This window comes from Asterias amurensis, chromosome 1 (assembly GCF_032118995.1).
Source record: "Asterias amurensis chromosome 1, ASM3211899v1".
In the NCBI taxonomy this organism is placed as follows: Eukaryota; Metazoa; Echinodermata; class Asteroidea; order Forcipulatida; family Asteriidae; genus Asterias; species Asterias amurensis.
Window position 1 is genome coordinate 13,588,262 of NC_092648.1, and position 16,924 is coordinate 13,605,185.

General features: G+C 37.6%; 2 protein-coding genes across 2 annotated transcripts; one reads left to right on the plus strand and one right to left on the minus strand.

Moving 5' to 3' along the window:
* The first annotated feature begins 348 nt into the window (after positions 1-348).
* LOC139946503 (acidic fibroblast growth factor intracellular-binding protein-like) lies at positions 349-8,189 on the plus strand. Its single transcript, XM_071944190.1, has 10 exons — positions 349-543; positions 1,499-1,697; positions 1,990-2,116; positions 2,598-2,698; positions 3,408-3,541; positions 4,881-4,989; positions 5,342-5,411; positions 5,589-5,675; positions 6,191-6,291; positions 7,108-8,189. Exons 1-10 carry the CDS (start codon positions 456-458, stop codon positions 7,184-7,186), a joined length of 1,095 nt encoding a protein of 364 aa, XP_071800291.1. The 5' UTR covers positions 349-455; the 3' UTR covers positions 7,187-8,189.
* A 146-nt stretch (positions 8,190-8,335) lies between these two features.
* Positions 8,336-16,665, minus strand: LOC139946512 (UBX domain-containing protein 1-like). Its single transcript, XM_071944200.1, has 11 exons — positions 16,513-16,665; positions 15,211-15,264; positions 14,526-14,614; positions 13,514-13,607; positions 13,067-13,103; positions 12,661-12,755; positions 11,994-12,113; positions 11,548-11,619; positions 10,832-11,006; positions 10,174-10,357; positions 8,336-9,401 (listed from the first exon to the last, which is right to left on the minus strand). Exons 1-11 carry the CDS (start codon positions 16,563-16,565, stop codon positions 9,355-9,357), a joined length of 1,020 nt encoding a protein of 339 aa, XP_071800301.1. The 5' UTR covers positions 16,566-16,665; the 3' UTR covers positions 8,336-9,354.
* Positions 16,666-16,924: the final 259 nt, after the last annotated feature.

The window sequence follows — 16,924 nt, forward strand, 5'->3', positions numbered from 1 at the left end:
GCCGAGGGTTTGGGTTTGGGTATGGGTTGAGTTATAGGACAAACTTAATATGGTCGGGGATTTTGTAAAAGTAATATGAATATGTTCTGATTGGGTAAAATCATAAATAAAGTTTTTATGCCGATTTTCTTGCACATGACAATTAATTCTCGAGGGGAAATAGGAAGCATAGTTGCAAATGCATCTCACATTTTTTTAACTGAATTATATTTTAATTTATTAATTATTTAGGAAAGCAATTTCCTTTTCCCTTTCGCGAGTAACAAAACACAAACACATGGAGGGAATCCCGACCTTGCGGTCGATGACGTCACTTATTTATGACATCATTCTGTGTGGCGGCCATTTTGTAGGGGTTCCCTCGTTTGGGTCGTCTGCCGAACTTCGGGAGGTGGTTTCAAGCTCAGAATTCTGTACGTGTCTTACCTTATTCTTAACAGTGGCGCTATTTAAAGATGGCTGAAATATCAGTGAACATTTTTGTGGGGAATACAACCTTCGTCGATGTTGAGGTTTACGAACTCTGGCTGGAGGGATATTCGTGTGAGTTTATCTCAATATTTCTCGTGACAACACATGATTTGTATTGTAGCTAATTAATAATAATATCGGAATGGTAAATTTGCATTTTTGGTAAATGTACATAACTTAATTAATTTAGCATTGGTTATTTATGGGGTACTATGTGAAGCCTTGGTTGAACCCTGAGAATCTGGTTTTTCAATTGCACAATGGTTTGCCTTCTGAAGTCGATACAAAACAAAAACTGAAGTTTCTGCAAGCTGGATTTTGCATTGTAATGTAGGCCTAAACGATATTTTTTAGATTGGATTAAAAAATAAAAATTAAAGGCTTGGTCACACAGGCCCCGATAACGAGAACGAAAACAAGAACGATAAAAAAGCACCCCTCGATTGGTTGAAATGCTCCACGCAGCGGCAGAATACGCCCACGCTTAGTCAACCAATCGAGGGCGTGAATTTTTACCGTTCTCGTTTTCGTTCTTGTTATCGGGCCTGTGTGACCGGACCTTTAGCTGTTTAGACTAGGACTAGTTTGGTTTTGGTTACAATCATTTTAACGCTCTGGCGGGGGTCGAACACCCGCTCAGGTCTTCCGATCCTCGTCAGAGGGTTACTGTTGTAACTAGACTAGGACTTACAAGTAAAGACTCTAGGTATAGAGTAAGACCATAGAGAATGACTATGTGAAATCCTGATTCTTGGGTCACCTTTGCATTATGACGTTTGAGTAATTACAATAATTGTAACGCTTTGGCGAGGGTCAAAGCTCGGGTCTTCCCTCACCTGAGCGTTATAACAAATAACTAACGTTTGAGGTAACTCCTTTACTAAACTTATACAAAAAATGATACATGCGAACACCTGCAGGCATATAGATATACTAGAGAGGGCAGTTTAACCAAAAGTGCACACATTGTCAATAATTATCCCAACTAATCATGTACAAAAAATCTCATTTAATTCTCTCTACACAGCGCATGATGCTTCCTCAATCCGCTACCAGAAGCTATCACCGAAGATGGCTGGTTTGAAGTACGATCTTCTAAAGAGTGACACGACGGATAACTACCGCATGTTCATGGGGATAGAGAAACACCTCCGTAACCCGATCACCTTGTCCCATCAACCTCTGTTTCAAATCTCACCAGACATACAGAAGATGCTAATTGAAAAGTGATTTTATGTTTCCTGTTTTTCCACACTCCCTTTTTCTAATAGATGCAAAAAATAACTAGCGGCCCTAGCAGAGTCTTTCTCAAAGTCTTTTATTAGTCACTAGAGTTGTTTGCTATAGTACACTTAGATTTGACTAAATTTATTATGTTGGGCTATGGGCTACTACTAGAAGGGTTCTGCCCTGGATTTCTTTAGAGGTGGAAAAATGTTTCACTGGAAACCATTGCGAGATGACAGTTACATGGTAAATCATATCAAAATAGACTGACAATTGTTTCTCTTTCTGCAGATATTATGAGATTGATTCTCTTGTGGCTCGTGAGATTCTTGGGAAGAAATTGTCGAGTAAACACCGCAAAGATTTGGATGAAATCGGCGAGAAGACCAAAGTGTCCCTCAAAAGCTGCAGAAGACAGGTGAAATTCAACACTCATTCAGTTTATATTCATTCTGGTTTTACCCATTATACACTGATGTGTGATGGCACTGTAGACTCACTACTTTCTCAAGTTTAAATAGATGTTATGACACTGCTCTAGAATTGCAAAGGTCGTGGGTACGAATCCCACCTGAGTAATTGCCTGTGATTTTTTTCACAGAACTCGGGGAAAGTACTGAGTGTACAATGCTAACACACGTGTGTAATGGGTAAAACCAGAATGAATATAAATTGAATAAATTGAAATTGAATTCTCATTCAATTTGTTCTCATGATGATTACCATTCCAACTGTGCTAAATCTAGCCCTATGTTGGTGTCCTTATTTTGTTAAAATCTTTGTTCGGAGGGTCAGTCACAAGCCAACAAGAAAAATATAAGCTCTTTCTTTGCGAGGATTTGTTTTCTTTCGTGACCTCATTTTGTTATGTACTCTGTTAATTCTTTTCATTTCTGCAGTATGATAACTTCAAGAGAGTGTTCAAAGCAGTGGAGGACATGGAGGGACCGATGGTGAAGAACATCCAGACAAACTTCCTACTCTCAGAGGAACTCGCCAAGTATGTTTTTTTTTTTTACAATAAACCCCCTTGCTTATCCGTCACAAGGTCAAATAGCGCCCTCGCTGAGGCCAAAGGAACATGTGTCTTTCCTTTGACCTTATTTTGAAGTTTTTCTGGCAGGTGAAGAAGAACCAGACAAACTGCCTTCTCTGTAGTGCTTTATAGGCCTCACCTTGCCAACATATGACAACATCCTTTTTGAACATGCAATATCTAAGGTACATATGATTTTATCAGATCCAACAAACCCCCCTTTTTAATCACATTGTTTTTAATAGATCCAGTCTTAGACTTTGTGTTCCTCGTACAAACCTTACTCGATACAGCCAATCCTTTGTCCCCAACTCCATTCAGTTATTTAACACATCAGCTGTAAGTAAATAGGGGTATTTACTTGCAGGTTTGTTCACAGCAGGTTTTCTTATTAACTGGACTACTTTATAAATTTGCTCATATTTAGGTGAATGTTTTATTTGAGTATGTATATTTCAGTCCTTTTAATCTATGTAATGTTGTAATCATTGTTTTTAACTAACAATTGTTTTTTTCTTATGTGCCAATGGAAACTAAATTTCTGTATATTTATGATGTGGACAATAAAATTCTAATTCTAATTCTAGTTATATTTCCACTCTCAGAGGAGCTTGCCAAATATTTTTGTGTTTACAAAAAACAACTTTCATCAAGCCCTACTTTCCCCCTGCAGGAAGTATGCAGCTATTGTTTTCTTCGCCAACAACCGTTTTGAAACAGGGAAGAAGCGCCTGCAGTACCTGACCTTCTCTGACTTTTCATTTTGTGCGGATGAGATGATCGTTAGATGGACTGCAGGATCAAATGGTATGTGTACTTGGGTCATTCAAGAAGGATACATTTTCACCCTCTGTCATAGCAAAAAATAAACATTTAAATAATAAGTTGTTTTGTAATATTTGTTTGCACTCGTACTGTGTTAACGTTTTATGTCATCTAAATGAAATCCTCAAATATTTTATAACCAATACTTTTGCCATTGTTTGCTAATTATAATTTTCTAAATGTTCATATTGGCACATTTCACACCTCACAGCGCACTTGCACGCACCTATTCTGCCCACGATTTTGGGAGTTATAATGTACACAAAGCAATGGGAGACTTTTGGAGGCTAGGTGGCAGCAGACTTACTGGGTGAATTTTGATTGTTTACGTAGTTCTGATCGTGCGGACATGACCGAGAACAATGGATTTTACCTGGTAAGTCTGCTGCCACCAAGCGTCCCAAAGGTCTCCCATTGACTCCTAAATTGGTTCGCTCGGCCCCAGCAGCCAGTCTATCCAGGACTGCTGGGATGGGCTAATCGCTTGCACAGATTCTTGTTCAGGAAGTACGTCATGTATGCAGTGCATAGAAATGTGGTGCAGTGTGAGTGTGATGCATGATGGGTCTGCGCATTATTAAACCAATGGGCGTGCATGATACATTTGCCCATCCCAGCGCCTTTGGTTTCAAAAGCAAGGCGCTGGGGACGAGCAAACTAAATTGGTAGCATTGTGTGGAGGTGGGTTAGATGTTGTCATGCAAGGGTCTGTATACAATAATATACTATGTTTTGAAAGGTACCGTACTGTACCGTACCATTATAGTGCCGTACCGCACTTAGGTTCAATCGTTTGACTATTCTGTTTTTTGTTCGCATTTTGTGAACATTTGGTTGATTCCCCATGGCAGTTATAATACGACTAATATTATGTATAGTAATTAATGGTTTTAATGTAAATTGCTTATTTGATTATTAAATGTATTCTTTAGTTTGCCAACTGTGATTTGCCATTTCTTTATTTACAATGTAGCTGTATGTTAGTCTCAATAATGTCATTAGCAATATTGGATTACTAAATGGTGCTATTTGTGCCCACTTCAATGCTGTTATTTAGTGGCCAAGTATTGTTGTGTGTGTTTTTATGATTTTTTTGACAACTTGTTGATATTTCATTCTTTTTCTGTAATAAGTTGCTGTTGCTTCTTTTATATTTTCTACCTTTTGTTTGTTTGTAAACTGTACATTTCAGCTTGTAGCCGCTGTAGTATTTTTATAAACCATGAATAATAGTATAATAATGATATATACGAGTTATAAAAACTTCCAAAGCATTGTAATATCTTTTAACCTGTGCGATTACTTACCTCAAACTGTTCAGATTCCAGAAAGGAAGATTTAGATGCAGATTTCGATCGAGAGTTTCTGCAAGAGCTTAGAGAACTCAAGGTTCTCATCAGTGATAAAGATGCCAGTGATCAACACAAAGGGTAGGTCAAACACATACAGGATATTGCTATTTTCAAATAACAATGCAGGTTGTACATGATTACAGAATTGGTTTTTTGCTAACAAAACAGTTGCTGACAGCATGGCATAAGCTAGAACATAAATTATACCCAATTTCTTTTGTGAAAGATTGAAGGAGTTGTTTCCAAGGAAAATTTGTTAAATTACAAATATTATACTTTTAAAAATGCAGTTAAAGTAGGGTTTGCTAGCTAGAATGTGTACTTTTTGTAATGCTGTGGTTTTACATTGCATCTGCATAAATGCATTTATTTTTTTTACTTGTAATAAAAATTAAGTAGACTGTTTAAATGTGTCTGACATTCATTACAGGTTGATTTGTAGTTCCCTTAAAGGGAAGATAACAGAGAAAGCTTTTGCCGACATTGAATCAAATTTCAAGGTAAGCATTTGGAGGTTTTAAAATATCTGTTTTTTGTGTACAAGGTCTCTTCCCCCCCCCAATCCAGCGCATTATAACTTCATGTTTGTGTAACTGCATTAAAGTTTATAAAATAATAAACCACAAGCCTTAAAGTTTTAACAAACCTTTAACTTGTGTTTCTTCCTTGTTGTATAGAATCTTTCGCGGCCTATCGTCAACATTGCCAGTGGCATGATTCATTCCAGAGAACTGAGAGACTTCTTCAATGATGTCGTAGAGAAGGTGCGATGATATTTTATATACTTCGCATCCCCCATAAGATGATCCCCTGGCTTGGGTGCGTTCCCTGGCTTACATCCCTGGCAGTTGTATGCCATCTGACTGGCACTCATGAAGAAAGATATTGAAAAAGTTGGGAGACCGCCAACATAGGGCTTAATATCTCAGTTGGTAGACCTTATGCGGAAGTTCTTGGTTCAAGTCGCGCTCTAGTAAAAACATTCTTTGTTCAACTCCAAGTCATTGAACAATTATCTTAGAACAAGTCCTGTAATTTTCATAAACGACACTACCTAATGGAAAATGAAGGCATCACAAAACTGAACTCGACCCTGGAGCCCCCTCCGATGTGTTCTTCGTCTTTAGTCCATTAGGGCGTCAGCCGTCCTGTGGTGATCCGAGAAGTAAACTCCTTCCACGCTTCCCTGTCCAGTGCGGTCTTCCTCGGGCCATGCAGTCTCCTCCGATGTGTACCAGTTTAAATTAAACAAAATATTGACTTGTTTTTGCATTGGTAGATTATTGATCCCACGAAGGCAGCACAGTGGACTACAACGGACATGAGCATGTTCCTGAAAAGTTACACCGCCAACAGCTATCAACTGGAGGGAATGGCAAGGTTTGTGTTATTGGGGCTTCAGTTGAAATGTTGTCGCCCAGAGTTAACCTTTTAGAGACAATTCAATTCTATATTATCATCACAAAACGTTGAGACATTACTGATATTGTTTATGTCTTTAATAAAAGAAAATCAGTAAAAATGTCATTAAGAATATCATGAAACAAACTATTTGGTTTTGTGCTTAGAAATTTTGACCCTATGAAACATACTACGTTGGAAAATTTCTTATCTGGACATGACCTTTACTTTGACCTCTTAATGTGAATAAAAGTAGGTCAAATCTTGCGGCCGTTTGCGGCCACTTTGGAATTTTTGGTACAAGCCACTTGTGGCTGCGATGGCCTATAGTGTTACAATATGTTAGTTACTTTGCCCCTGATGGCAAGTTAGGCTTGTTGGAGATTTTGCGTTTAACACCTTATAAATAAATATAGATGCTTGTACAATTTCATTATGCATCTACCCAAAGACTGTTTGAGTACCAGTAGTGCCAGTGTCCAACATTTTGAAACGTAACAAATTTTCACTGATCCATGGCTAAAAAATTTCCCCTGGTATTATGGCACTTCTATGAGGGAAATGTAAATTTATATTAGAACTTTGCAAAGGCAGGACACCACAGAAATAGCTGTTGGTTAATTTAGGGCATGTTTTTTTTTTGTGGGGGGGGGGTGGCAGGGGAACACTATAGCCTGCTCAGGGAGAACCCAATGGCAACAGTAAATTTTATCCTAAGATGCGTAACAATTAAAACTCATTCACATCATTTCATGTCCATTTCACGATTTGTGATTTATTTTGTTTGTGCTACAGGCATACCCGTCTGCATGCTACACTGGACCGATACATGACCACATTAACAAAGTGCATCCTATGCATGTACCACAGCTGATATACCCTCCAGTCAGCAGGTATCATCAATTGTTCAGCAAGAGCCTAATAGCGCTTGGGCCCTAGAGTCAGCTGCACCCCCTTCTCAGATGCGGACTACAAAAAAAAGCAAGTTTAACTGGAGGTATGGTTAAAAAAATACACAGTTCTTATTAGCGCTTCATCTACTACCGATGGGCGTCTGAAAGCGCTCAGTATTTTTTCCCAAAGGTATGTGGAGCTAGGTGTTTAAGTATGAGACCTATTCCTTCACATAGTACCATGTAATGGTTTACAACTTGATGTGGCACAATATGCAGCCCATTAAAAACTGTACCAAGTTGTTGATTAGACAAGTACATGTAACTCAACTAGTGTACAACTGAAATTGTCATTGTGAATTATGCTACTAATATGCCAATGCAAGGATGTACAAGTGTAGTTATGCAGCAAAAACACATGATGTTTGATTGATCAGTGTCTTTCCTCGGTTGATTACATGCAATGTGGATTTGTGTGGTGAAAACAATGAACTGGTTATTTTGTTTGCTGAAGTTAACAGTTCCACTTAGAAAAGCAGTGTTCAGTGGTTGATTTAGTGTATTGGCTGTACATCATGGGCAATGGTCAGTTGTTTTGCTTTCTGCAGTCTGGCATTCATAAAGCACTGGGCCCAATTTCATAGAGCTGCTAAGCTAAACAAAAAAACAAACTGCTTACCAGAGGAAGGTTACCAGCCAAAATACCATGCCTCATGTATTATTACCCAATGGATTCCTGCGTATTTTTGCTTAGCAGAATTTTGTTGTTGGCAATATTTCCTGCCCAAGCAACTCAATAAAATATTGCACAGGTGTTAATATCTTGTAACCCACTATCAGTTTCATAATAATGATGGATTTTTAACACAAACAACACAAATTGATGTGTGAAGTTGGCACTAAACCTTTTTTTATTGATCATTCAACAGACCATTTTGAGATATGGCGGGCACAATACTTTGACACTATTTGGTTTTGTTAAATGTATCAATACCAAAACCAAACAGTGCACTCACTTATTGTCCAATTGCTAATGGAAAGTCTGAACACATCCATTGACGGAATAACAGTAAGATGTAAATAATTGTACATAATGAAAATGTCTATATTAAAACATACAGTTTAAATCATTCAGTGTCTTCCATAGTAATTTATTTCTTTTTGTATGCACAGACCTAACATACACTTCAAAGAACTTGTTAACAATTAAGTAGGATTTGAAACTTTGCATGGTAGAAATACCATCTGGAAAGGTTTGCGGTTGCACCATGTAATGACTGTCTCTTAATAAGTTGGGGTGGTTCTGAAAAGAACCGTTGGTTTCAACTCGACGTTTCGATCAGTATGCTCCGATTGTCTTCTGAGAAAGCTTGTTGACATAGATACAATTATTTTAGGAGGGAGCTTTCTTGAAAAAGTTTTAAAAGTTTTAGAGGAAATTTACCTAGAATTTTTAAATTTCCACTTTTTACAGATTCTCACACATAAGGTCAAAATTTGAAAAAGATACAACTTCCAGCCATTCTTAGAAGGTGAGAAATGTATTTTATCAACTGTTTACTTGGCATGGAGTTGGTTTCATGATTTGTATTACATAACTGTATGCATTTTGTTTAAAACTCGTCAAAGAACATCAAAGAACGTTATTATTCGTATCCACAAAATGATCTTATATCAAAGCATTATATGCTCAATCTTGCATTATAAATGCAATTACCATACAGGCAGTTCTGGAGCTTAATTTTTGTTTTTAAACAGTTCCAGCTTGATTTCCCTGCAAAGCTCGGCTGCTCTGATTAAATGCGTGTTGACATATTAACAAGTGGTTGTGAAGTTGGATATTTACGAGGAGTGTACAGTTAGATTATGAAAGAGTTTCTGCATATACATGTACGTTTTTTTGTACTTATATGTTTTAATTTTATAGGCCTACATTATTATATGCTTTTTGTATACTTCCATTCTGCATCTGTTTGAGTTTCCCTGCCTGTGCCCACATGTGCACATGGTATAATGTGCAGATTTGTAATGTAATATACAACCCTAACTTTTATAATACAGTACTGGAAAACTATAAGCCTGCCTTAAGATGCTATGGTGATTGGAAGAGAGGGGTAGGACCAAAGAATAGTTGGTAGGGTGGTGATCATCACGATATGGGTTTGGTCACCATTAGAACAGCAGAAGGCACCAGACCTGCAAACGAACAAGTACAAAAATGGAGTGAGTTAATTCAATTTGAGCCACAGTGTGTACTTCAATTCTTCCCTTGGTTTGGAAAGATTGAATACTATACAACCAAACAAAGCTAAAATTTCATTTATTACATTCTCAAGTACATTAGTACAGAAATATTGAAATTTTCGACAAATAAGCTTAAGGACAGATATAATAATAATAATAATAACAATAACGAAGTCTTATATAGCGCACATATCTACCAAACAAGGTACTCAAGGCGCTGAGTATATACAAACGTTCAGAAAGATTATTGCAGTGATGAATTTTGAGACCCAATTAGTTAGCACCTTATATAATGGTTTACAAGGTGCTACGGCGCATACAGCAGCCACAGCCAGGAACACCGGGGCATACCCCTTCTCTTACCACTCTTATCAGAGTCCACATGCTCCACTTTCCGGACACAGGACGTACCGAGTAAAATACAACGCTGACACACATCGGTGTAAGGGTAATATCGTTGCGGTACCCACTGCCAAAACATAGGCTTCGAACTGCCTCTAACTACCGGGCAATCTCGGTCGTCTACTCGGGAAGACACTGCTCTAGGATTGTAAGGGTCGTGGGTTCGAATCCCACCCACGTAATATGCCTGTGATATTTTCACAGGACTAACACAGCGGTGTTAGGGTAAAACCTAAACTAATATTCCCATTATGTCGAGTTTCTGATTACTAAGAAAGATACATTCATTTCAATGATATTTGAACAAGTGGTTATTACTCACCTAATTCTTTGAGGGGTTTCTCCATGTCTTCATCATTGTAGACTTTCTTAGGGAATGTTGTCATGAGTGTGAATGGAGTGGTGTTACCGTCAGTTCGGTTGAGCTGCACGTACAACCTCACAGAGGCTAGCTGTTCCATCGCTCCAAATGAGTGGGTGATGGCTGTTCCGTTGGGTAGCCGAATCTTAAATTTACAAAATAAACATATATCGTGAAATTTTTGTAATATATTGTTCTAGTTTGCCAATAACACATTAGTTGGATTTGAAACATTGCATGGTGGGATCGTAATTAGGTGAGGTTTGCGGTAGCACCATGTGTAAATCTCTTTTGAGTAGTGTTGGTTGAGTAATGTTGAAAAGAACGGTGATTGACAACTTAACGATCAACCATTGGTTCTTTTTAGAACCAACACTACTCAAAAAAAAGAATGACACATGGTCCTACTGCAAACACCACCTAAAAATAACACATTTATATTTAGCTTTATTGTTATAAACCCATTTTCCTATTGAAAATAACATATTTTCTTATCTTTGCACACATCAAGGGCTTGGTACAGAAAAGAGATGAGGGTAAACACAACTGCATTGTTGAAAACAATGTTGAAAATAAAGTTTAAAAACTTAGGAAAGAACAAAACTATGCCAAGTCATACTTGAAGCCTGGTGGAGTCGTAGACTTTCTTAGAAGCAGCTGCAGCAGGGGGTTGTGCAGGCTCTGCAACGGGCTTAGTTGGGGAGGTTTCAGCACTTGCTCCTTGACCTGACATCTTGGCATACCTTGCTGCTCTGTCCAGTTTGTCTCTCTCGATCTCTTCCTTCACTCTCTGCCTGACAGATGAAACAAGAAATTGTACTTGATTGGGAGGAATTAAAATAGTGGGAATTATCTCTATAAATTGCATGCTGCTAGCTACTCCGGACCAATGTGTTTCTGTGCCTTAATCATCTTTGAAGCCTTGCATGGTTTACTTTTCTAGTAAACGTTTGGGTACAACTATGTGTAAATCTCTTTTGGGAGGAGTGTTGGCTCTGAAAAGAGCTGTTGTGTTCTTAACATTTTGCTTCTGATGCAGTAGTTGCTATGAAAGCTAATAAATGCATTTTTATTAAGTTAGTCTTAAGAGCTACTACTACCTTCCTTGGAAAAAAGAAAATGTCCTTGATTGGAAGGAAATAACCTTTTGAATAGACTTATACTCTGCTCACCTTTGTCCGTTGTCAAGGTATGTAGTAAATGAGCAGGGTTAAGAGGTTCAGAAGTAAAAATAAAACCCTGGAAAAAGTGTTTCTTCAAGAACAACATATACTACAATGATTCACCAAGACTTTACCTAGTTAATGGTTACTGTTGCCTCTTTGGGTAATTTACCTTGCTTTCTTTTCATCTAGTTTTTCTTGCCTCTTCAACTCGGCTAGTCTCTTGACCTCGTCCATTTCCATCCTTGTTAATGCAAACAAATCATAAGTATTCAATTTGCATCAGAGCTTTGCGTTGTATACTCTTGGTTAATTTCATAGCAATGGAAGCCCAAGTAATTTTCTGTTGGTATTTGGAACAAACTGATAAGATCTTATTCTTTTTGTATAATAATACAATACGTATGTACCAAACAAGGTACTCAAGGTGCTGAGTGTACACAAACTTTCAGAAAAATAGGTTATTGCAGAGATGAATTTTGAGACCAAATATGTAGCACCTTATAATGGTTTACACGGTGTTTCAAGCTTCATTCTTTAAGCTTTAAGAATGGCAGAGGAAGAAAAAGTCCAATGGGAACACAGCTTTAGAGCAATCTGTACATCTAAAAGACTCACTTGTGTTTTGCCTCTGTCATGTCTTTACCCTGTTTCCTTCTCATCTTCTCCTTCTCGATGGCCTCACGCTTTGCCTCCTGCTGTTTCTCCAGCTGACGCTGTTTCATCCGTTCTTGCAATCTGGGACATAATGAAACACCAACAGAGTAATATGCCAGTGATTTTTTTCACATAACTCAGGAGAGAACCGAGTATAAAGTGCTAACACACATTGGTGTGTAATAATGGGTAAAACCAAAAAGAATAGTCAGAAAACATTCCCTACATTTGGATGATGCATATATTTCTGAGAATGCCTTGTGATGGGGCAGGGGTGAAACTTTGTATCAGGGTGCGAGAGCAACAATTAAAACTAAATTACTGGAAGACTTTAAGGGATATGCTAGGAGACAGCAAACTTTTACAAGGTAAATCTTAGAAGAGTAGGGCACTGCTATCGCCACCCTGAGTTTCCAGCCAGCAAGCTTGTCTTCTGGGAGCCTAAAAAATATGGTCGAGCCCAAATAAGTCGACATCACCTGACTTATGTTGATCTGCTAAGAAGGGACACTGTAACATCATTGACCGAGGTAACCAATATCTGCTAAGCAAAACTGTCATTTGTTTACCAGATATGTGTGCTGAGCCAAGCTTTATGAAATTGTTCTCAGCCATTAAGTGTACTTACTTTAAGACCTGCTCCTTTTTCTCTTCAGCAGTCAGTGGCTTTATCTCCTCAAGGGATTCAGAGAAATTCTCATGACCCGTTCTTGCCGCATGAACCTAATTAAAGTAAAAAGGACAATTTGGGTGGAATTGTTCAACATGAGGTCTAACATTGTTTAAAACATTACTTGTCACAAAATTTTTAGTGTTAAAATATAGTTAAGTGTCTTGCTCGGGGACACAAGTGTCACGACCAAGACTCGAACCCTCACTCTGCTGAACAGAGCTTAAGTTCGATGCTCTTATCTGCTCGGCAACGACACCCCAATGGCCTATAACATCCCTAACAAGAAATTTGAGATGAAAAAGCTAACAAATGGGTAAAATAATACAAAATACACTAAAACTACATTTTAAAAGCAACTTACTTGTACATCCTCTGGTGTTCTTAACTTTTTCCCACACCTGCAAAAAATTGTACAAAGTGCAACTTTGTATTAAGAAAATTCCTTTTCACATTATTACAAAACATAATCAAGTTTGACACATTTTAGTTCTTGAATTTTAACTAGGGTTTCAGCTGAGACTCTGATAGTTCTGGGGAGAAGGGAAGAGGAATTTTCTTTAAATGTCACAAAAAGTGTCCAAAGTTCTCACTGTTATGAGTATGTTTGGCTCACTGTTTATGCTATTGAAGTGCCAACACACATCTGTACCTGTATTTTACTGAATACATCTTTTGTATTAATTTTGTACAATTTGTACTACATTGTTTCAGGGAAGGGGAGGGAGGTGAAACTTTCTTAAAGCCTGGTTCACCTGCATCATGTAATTAGCTCTACATTTGCTTAACACTGTTGTTTTCTTTCACTTACTCATCACACTTGAGTGACTTGGCCTGCGCTGGTGTTCCTTGTTCTTCTGGTGTGTCCCCACCTTCGCCTGTTTGTTTCTCACTGCCTTCAGTGCCTGGATTTAAATATAGGGAAGGATGTCCTGCCATCATAAAAGTCTACACAGTTTTTGCTTTGAATAAAGATGAGATGCTGTTTGATATTTGGGAATAAATATTTCCTTTTAACAAACTCAATACTGTTTTCCTTTTTTGCACCTGGTAACCTTCCCCCTCTCTTTGTTGTTGTTGTTTTGACTTGAACGCAGAGCAAAAAGGATGGGAAGCTGTTTGATATAATAGTGGGAGTAAATGTTTCCTTGGAACAACATTCAATATTCAATATCATTGAAAACAAAAATTAAAACATCCTGTTTTTCTTTATTATTGTTTCCCCTTTTATGCACAGATAACTATTCCCATCTCTCGTTGTTGTTGTTTTTGGTTTGAGCACAGAGCAAAATGAGATAATGTTTGACATTTTGGAAAAAAATATTTCCTTTGAACAAAATGCATAATATTCAAGTTAACAATTAATAAAAAACAATTCTCTTTAATAATAAAAATCAATTCTTTTTAATATTGTTTTCCCTTTTTTGCACATGTAACCTTTCCCTTCTCTCTTTGTTGTTGTTGATGTTGTTGGTTTTTAGGGGGTGGATCTGTTCCTCAATCATGTTATTCATCCCTTCCCCTAAGCTTTAAGTTTTAAAGAATCACACTTCATTACACATTGCCTGCCTACTCATGTAAATCTGTATTTTTTCACGAGAATTACTTTCCTGTCATAAGATCTTCAGGTCTGTGTGCTCTGTTTTTAAAAGGGCAAGGGCACCAAGGCATTTTCTTTTTGGTATACGGGCACCCTGTGAGGCAATCGTAAATTTCTACTGGAGCATTGCAAGGGCACCAATGCAATGACCAGGGGGCATGGAGGCAATCGCCTTCGTTGCCTACATGAAGTATCAGGCCTGGATCTTCATTCCTTTCCTTACCTTGATCAGTCTCATTTCCTCCAAGCTTATTCCCCTCTGGTGCCTGGAATGGTTCATCTATGTCTGGGTCATCGCTGTGAGCAAACAGCCTGTCAAGTTGTGGTGAAGTAAACAATAAAATTAATGCCCTTTCAACAGATCATTGCTCTTTTAAGGCACTGGACACTTTTGGTAATTGTCAAAGACCAGTATTCTCACTTGGTGTATCCCAACATATGCAGAAAAAAACCCTGTGACAATTTGGACTCAATTGGTCATCAAAGTTGCAAGAGAATAATGAAAGAAAAACACCATTGTTGCAGAAATTTGTGTGCTTTCAGTTGTCTAAAAAAAGCTTCAGGCATGAAGTATTTTAATATTTGATTGAGAAATTACCCCTTTCTCAAAAACTACGTTACTTCAGAGGGAGCTGTTTCTCACAATGTTTTATACTATCAACAGCTCCCCACTGCTCGTTACCAAGTAAGTTTTTATACTAACGATTACTTTGAGTAATTACCATTAGTGTTCAGTGACTTAGTTTGCACTTTTTGCAGTAGCTCTTCATACAAACAGGTAAGACATTGGGTAGTAGAGGTTTCTTAACAAATAGTCAATGAGGATTACTTTCTGACCATAAGAAAATAATCACTTTGACTGTTTGAGACAATTGTTCTGCTCAGAACAACAACAATTTCCTACTTACCAATCCATTGCAACTTGTACCGATTTGTATTGGGTGACAGCCAGAGCTCGTTCCCTGAGGATAACAAAATAATGAAATTATTGTATTTATAGCTTGGTCAAATTGAAGAATTGTGTGGATATTACCCTTCAGAATAATATCCCTTCTGGACAATCAACAGTTTTACCCACAGCTGTTTCAGTGCTTGTCTTATAATCTCTCTTTTTGTTTGACTATTCAGTGTTATATCCACATGGTTTTGAATGAAATTTGGCTCCAACGTCATAGCAATGACTTTGTTACTTGTGTCTTAAGTGCACAACAAAGGATACATTATTTGTGCACGTTCACCAATTCAGCTTATTTAAATTTTGGCTTGTGTGCAATCAAAATAGGTAACAAAAAGTGAATGATTGACATGACTGAGTAACAACAATTCAAATGACAAACTCAAACTTGGTTGGTGGCATCGTGCATATTAAAACGTTTATCACAAATGCGCGCCTGACTGACTACTGATTTTGCTGAATTGCCGAAAGGCACTGTGGGATGGGAAAAAGGGGTTGTGATAAACCTTATACGGTGGCCTTTTATTAAATGATATGGCATGAACCATTTTAAAATCGTATTTATAAATATGAGCCAGTGAGTTAGTTTGGAAAATTCTTCACTTTTTTTGAACTAAACAATTTCGGACAATTTCTCTTGATTGATAAAACAAACTTTGTTTGAATACTGTACTGTCATGACTGTCATGATTTGTATTCTTATTTACATAAATTATAAGAACTGCAGACTGTTGCGGGGAAATCTTGCTCCATCCACCCGGCCTCGATCCCTAGCCGTTGAAAGTTTTTTTGCCAAAGTTTTGATTATGTGAACTCTAATCTACATAAACTAATCCGATCTGAACTTGCTGCATTTCTGTTTTTTTCCATGCTCATCATTCATGCTCATCATTCAAAATCAAATCCATTCCGATCAAAGGAAAATGATTTATATAAATTATAAGAACTGCAGACTGTTGCGGGGAAATCTTGCTCCATCCACCCGGCCTCCCTAGCCTTTGAAAGTTTTTTTTGTCAAAGTTTTAATTGTGTGAACTCTAATCTACATAAACTAATCCGATCTGAGCTTGCTGCATTTTTGTTTTTTTCCATGCTCATCATTCATGCTCATCATTCAAAATCAAATTCATTCCAATCAAAAATTCAAAGGAAAATGATAATAGTAAATACATCATAAAGTTCAACTTATTTATTTTCATTATCATTGAGTGGAACTCTACACTGATTCGAACCCCGCACAATCTCAACAACTTACGCTCTGTTTTGAGGGAAACCCATCTCCATTAATGTCTCTACGTCTGTCGGCATTATTGAAAATAAGCAAAATCACTGTTTTATCCAAAGTTCAATATCTAAAATCGAATCACTTTTCATACAATAAATCCTCGGTCAGTTTCAAAACTCTAGAGGGCGGTGCACAATTTGAATGAAACCATGCAACACTGGGAGGTTGAGAATCTTCCAGTTGGTATTTTCACCAATGACTTTACCACAACCTTGAATAAAAATGTGTCTGGAACAATCAATTAACCAGTTTGTCTTTATAATAAATTTGGTCTTAGTGTTTTAGCATTTTTTGACATTCCTTTTTAAATTGATAGACACGTACTGCTTTTCTCCCCCACCCCCTCCATCCTTTGCAGGATGGATTATAGTATGAAGTGAGT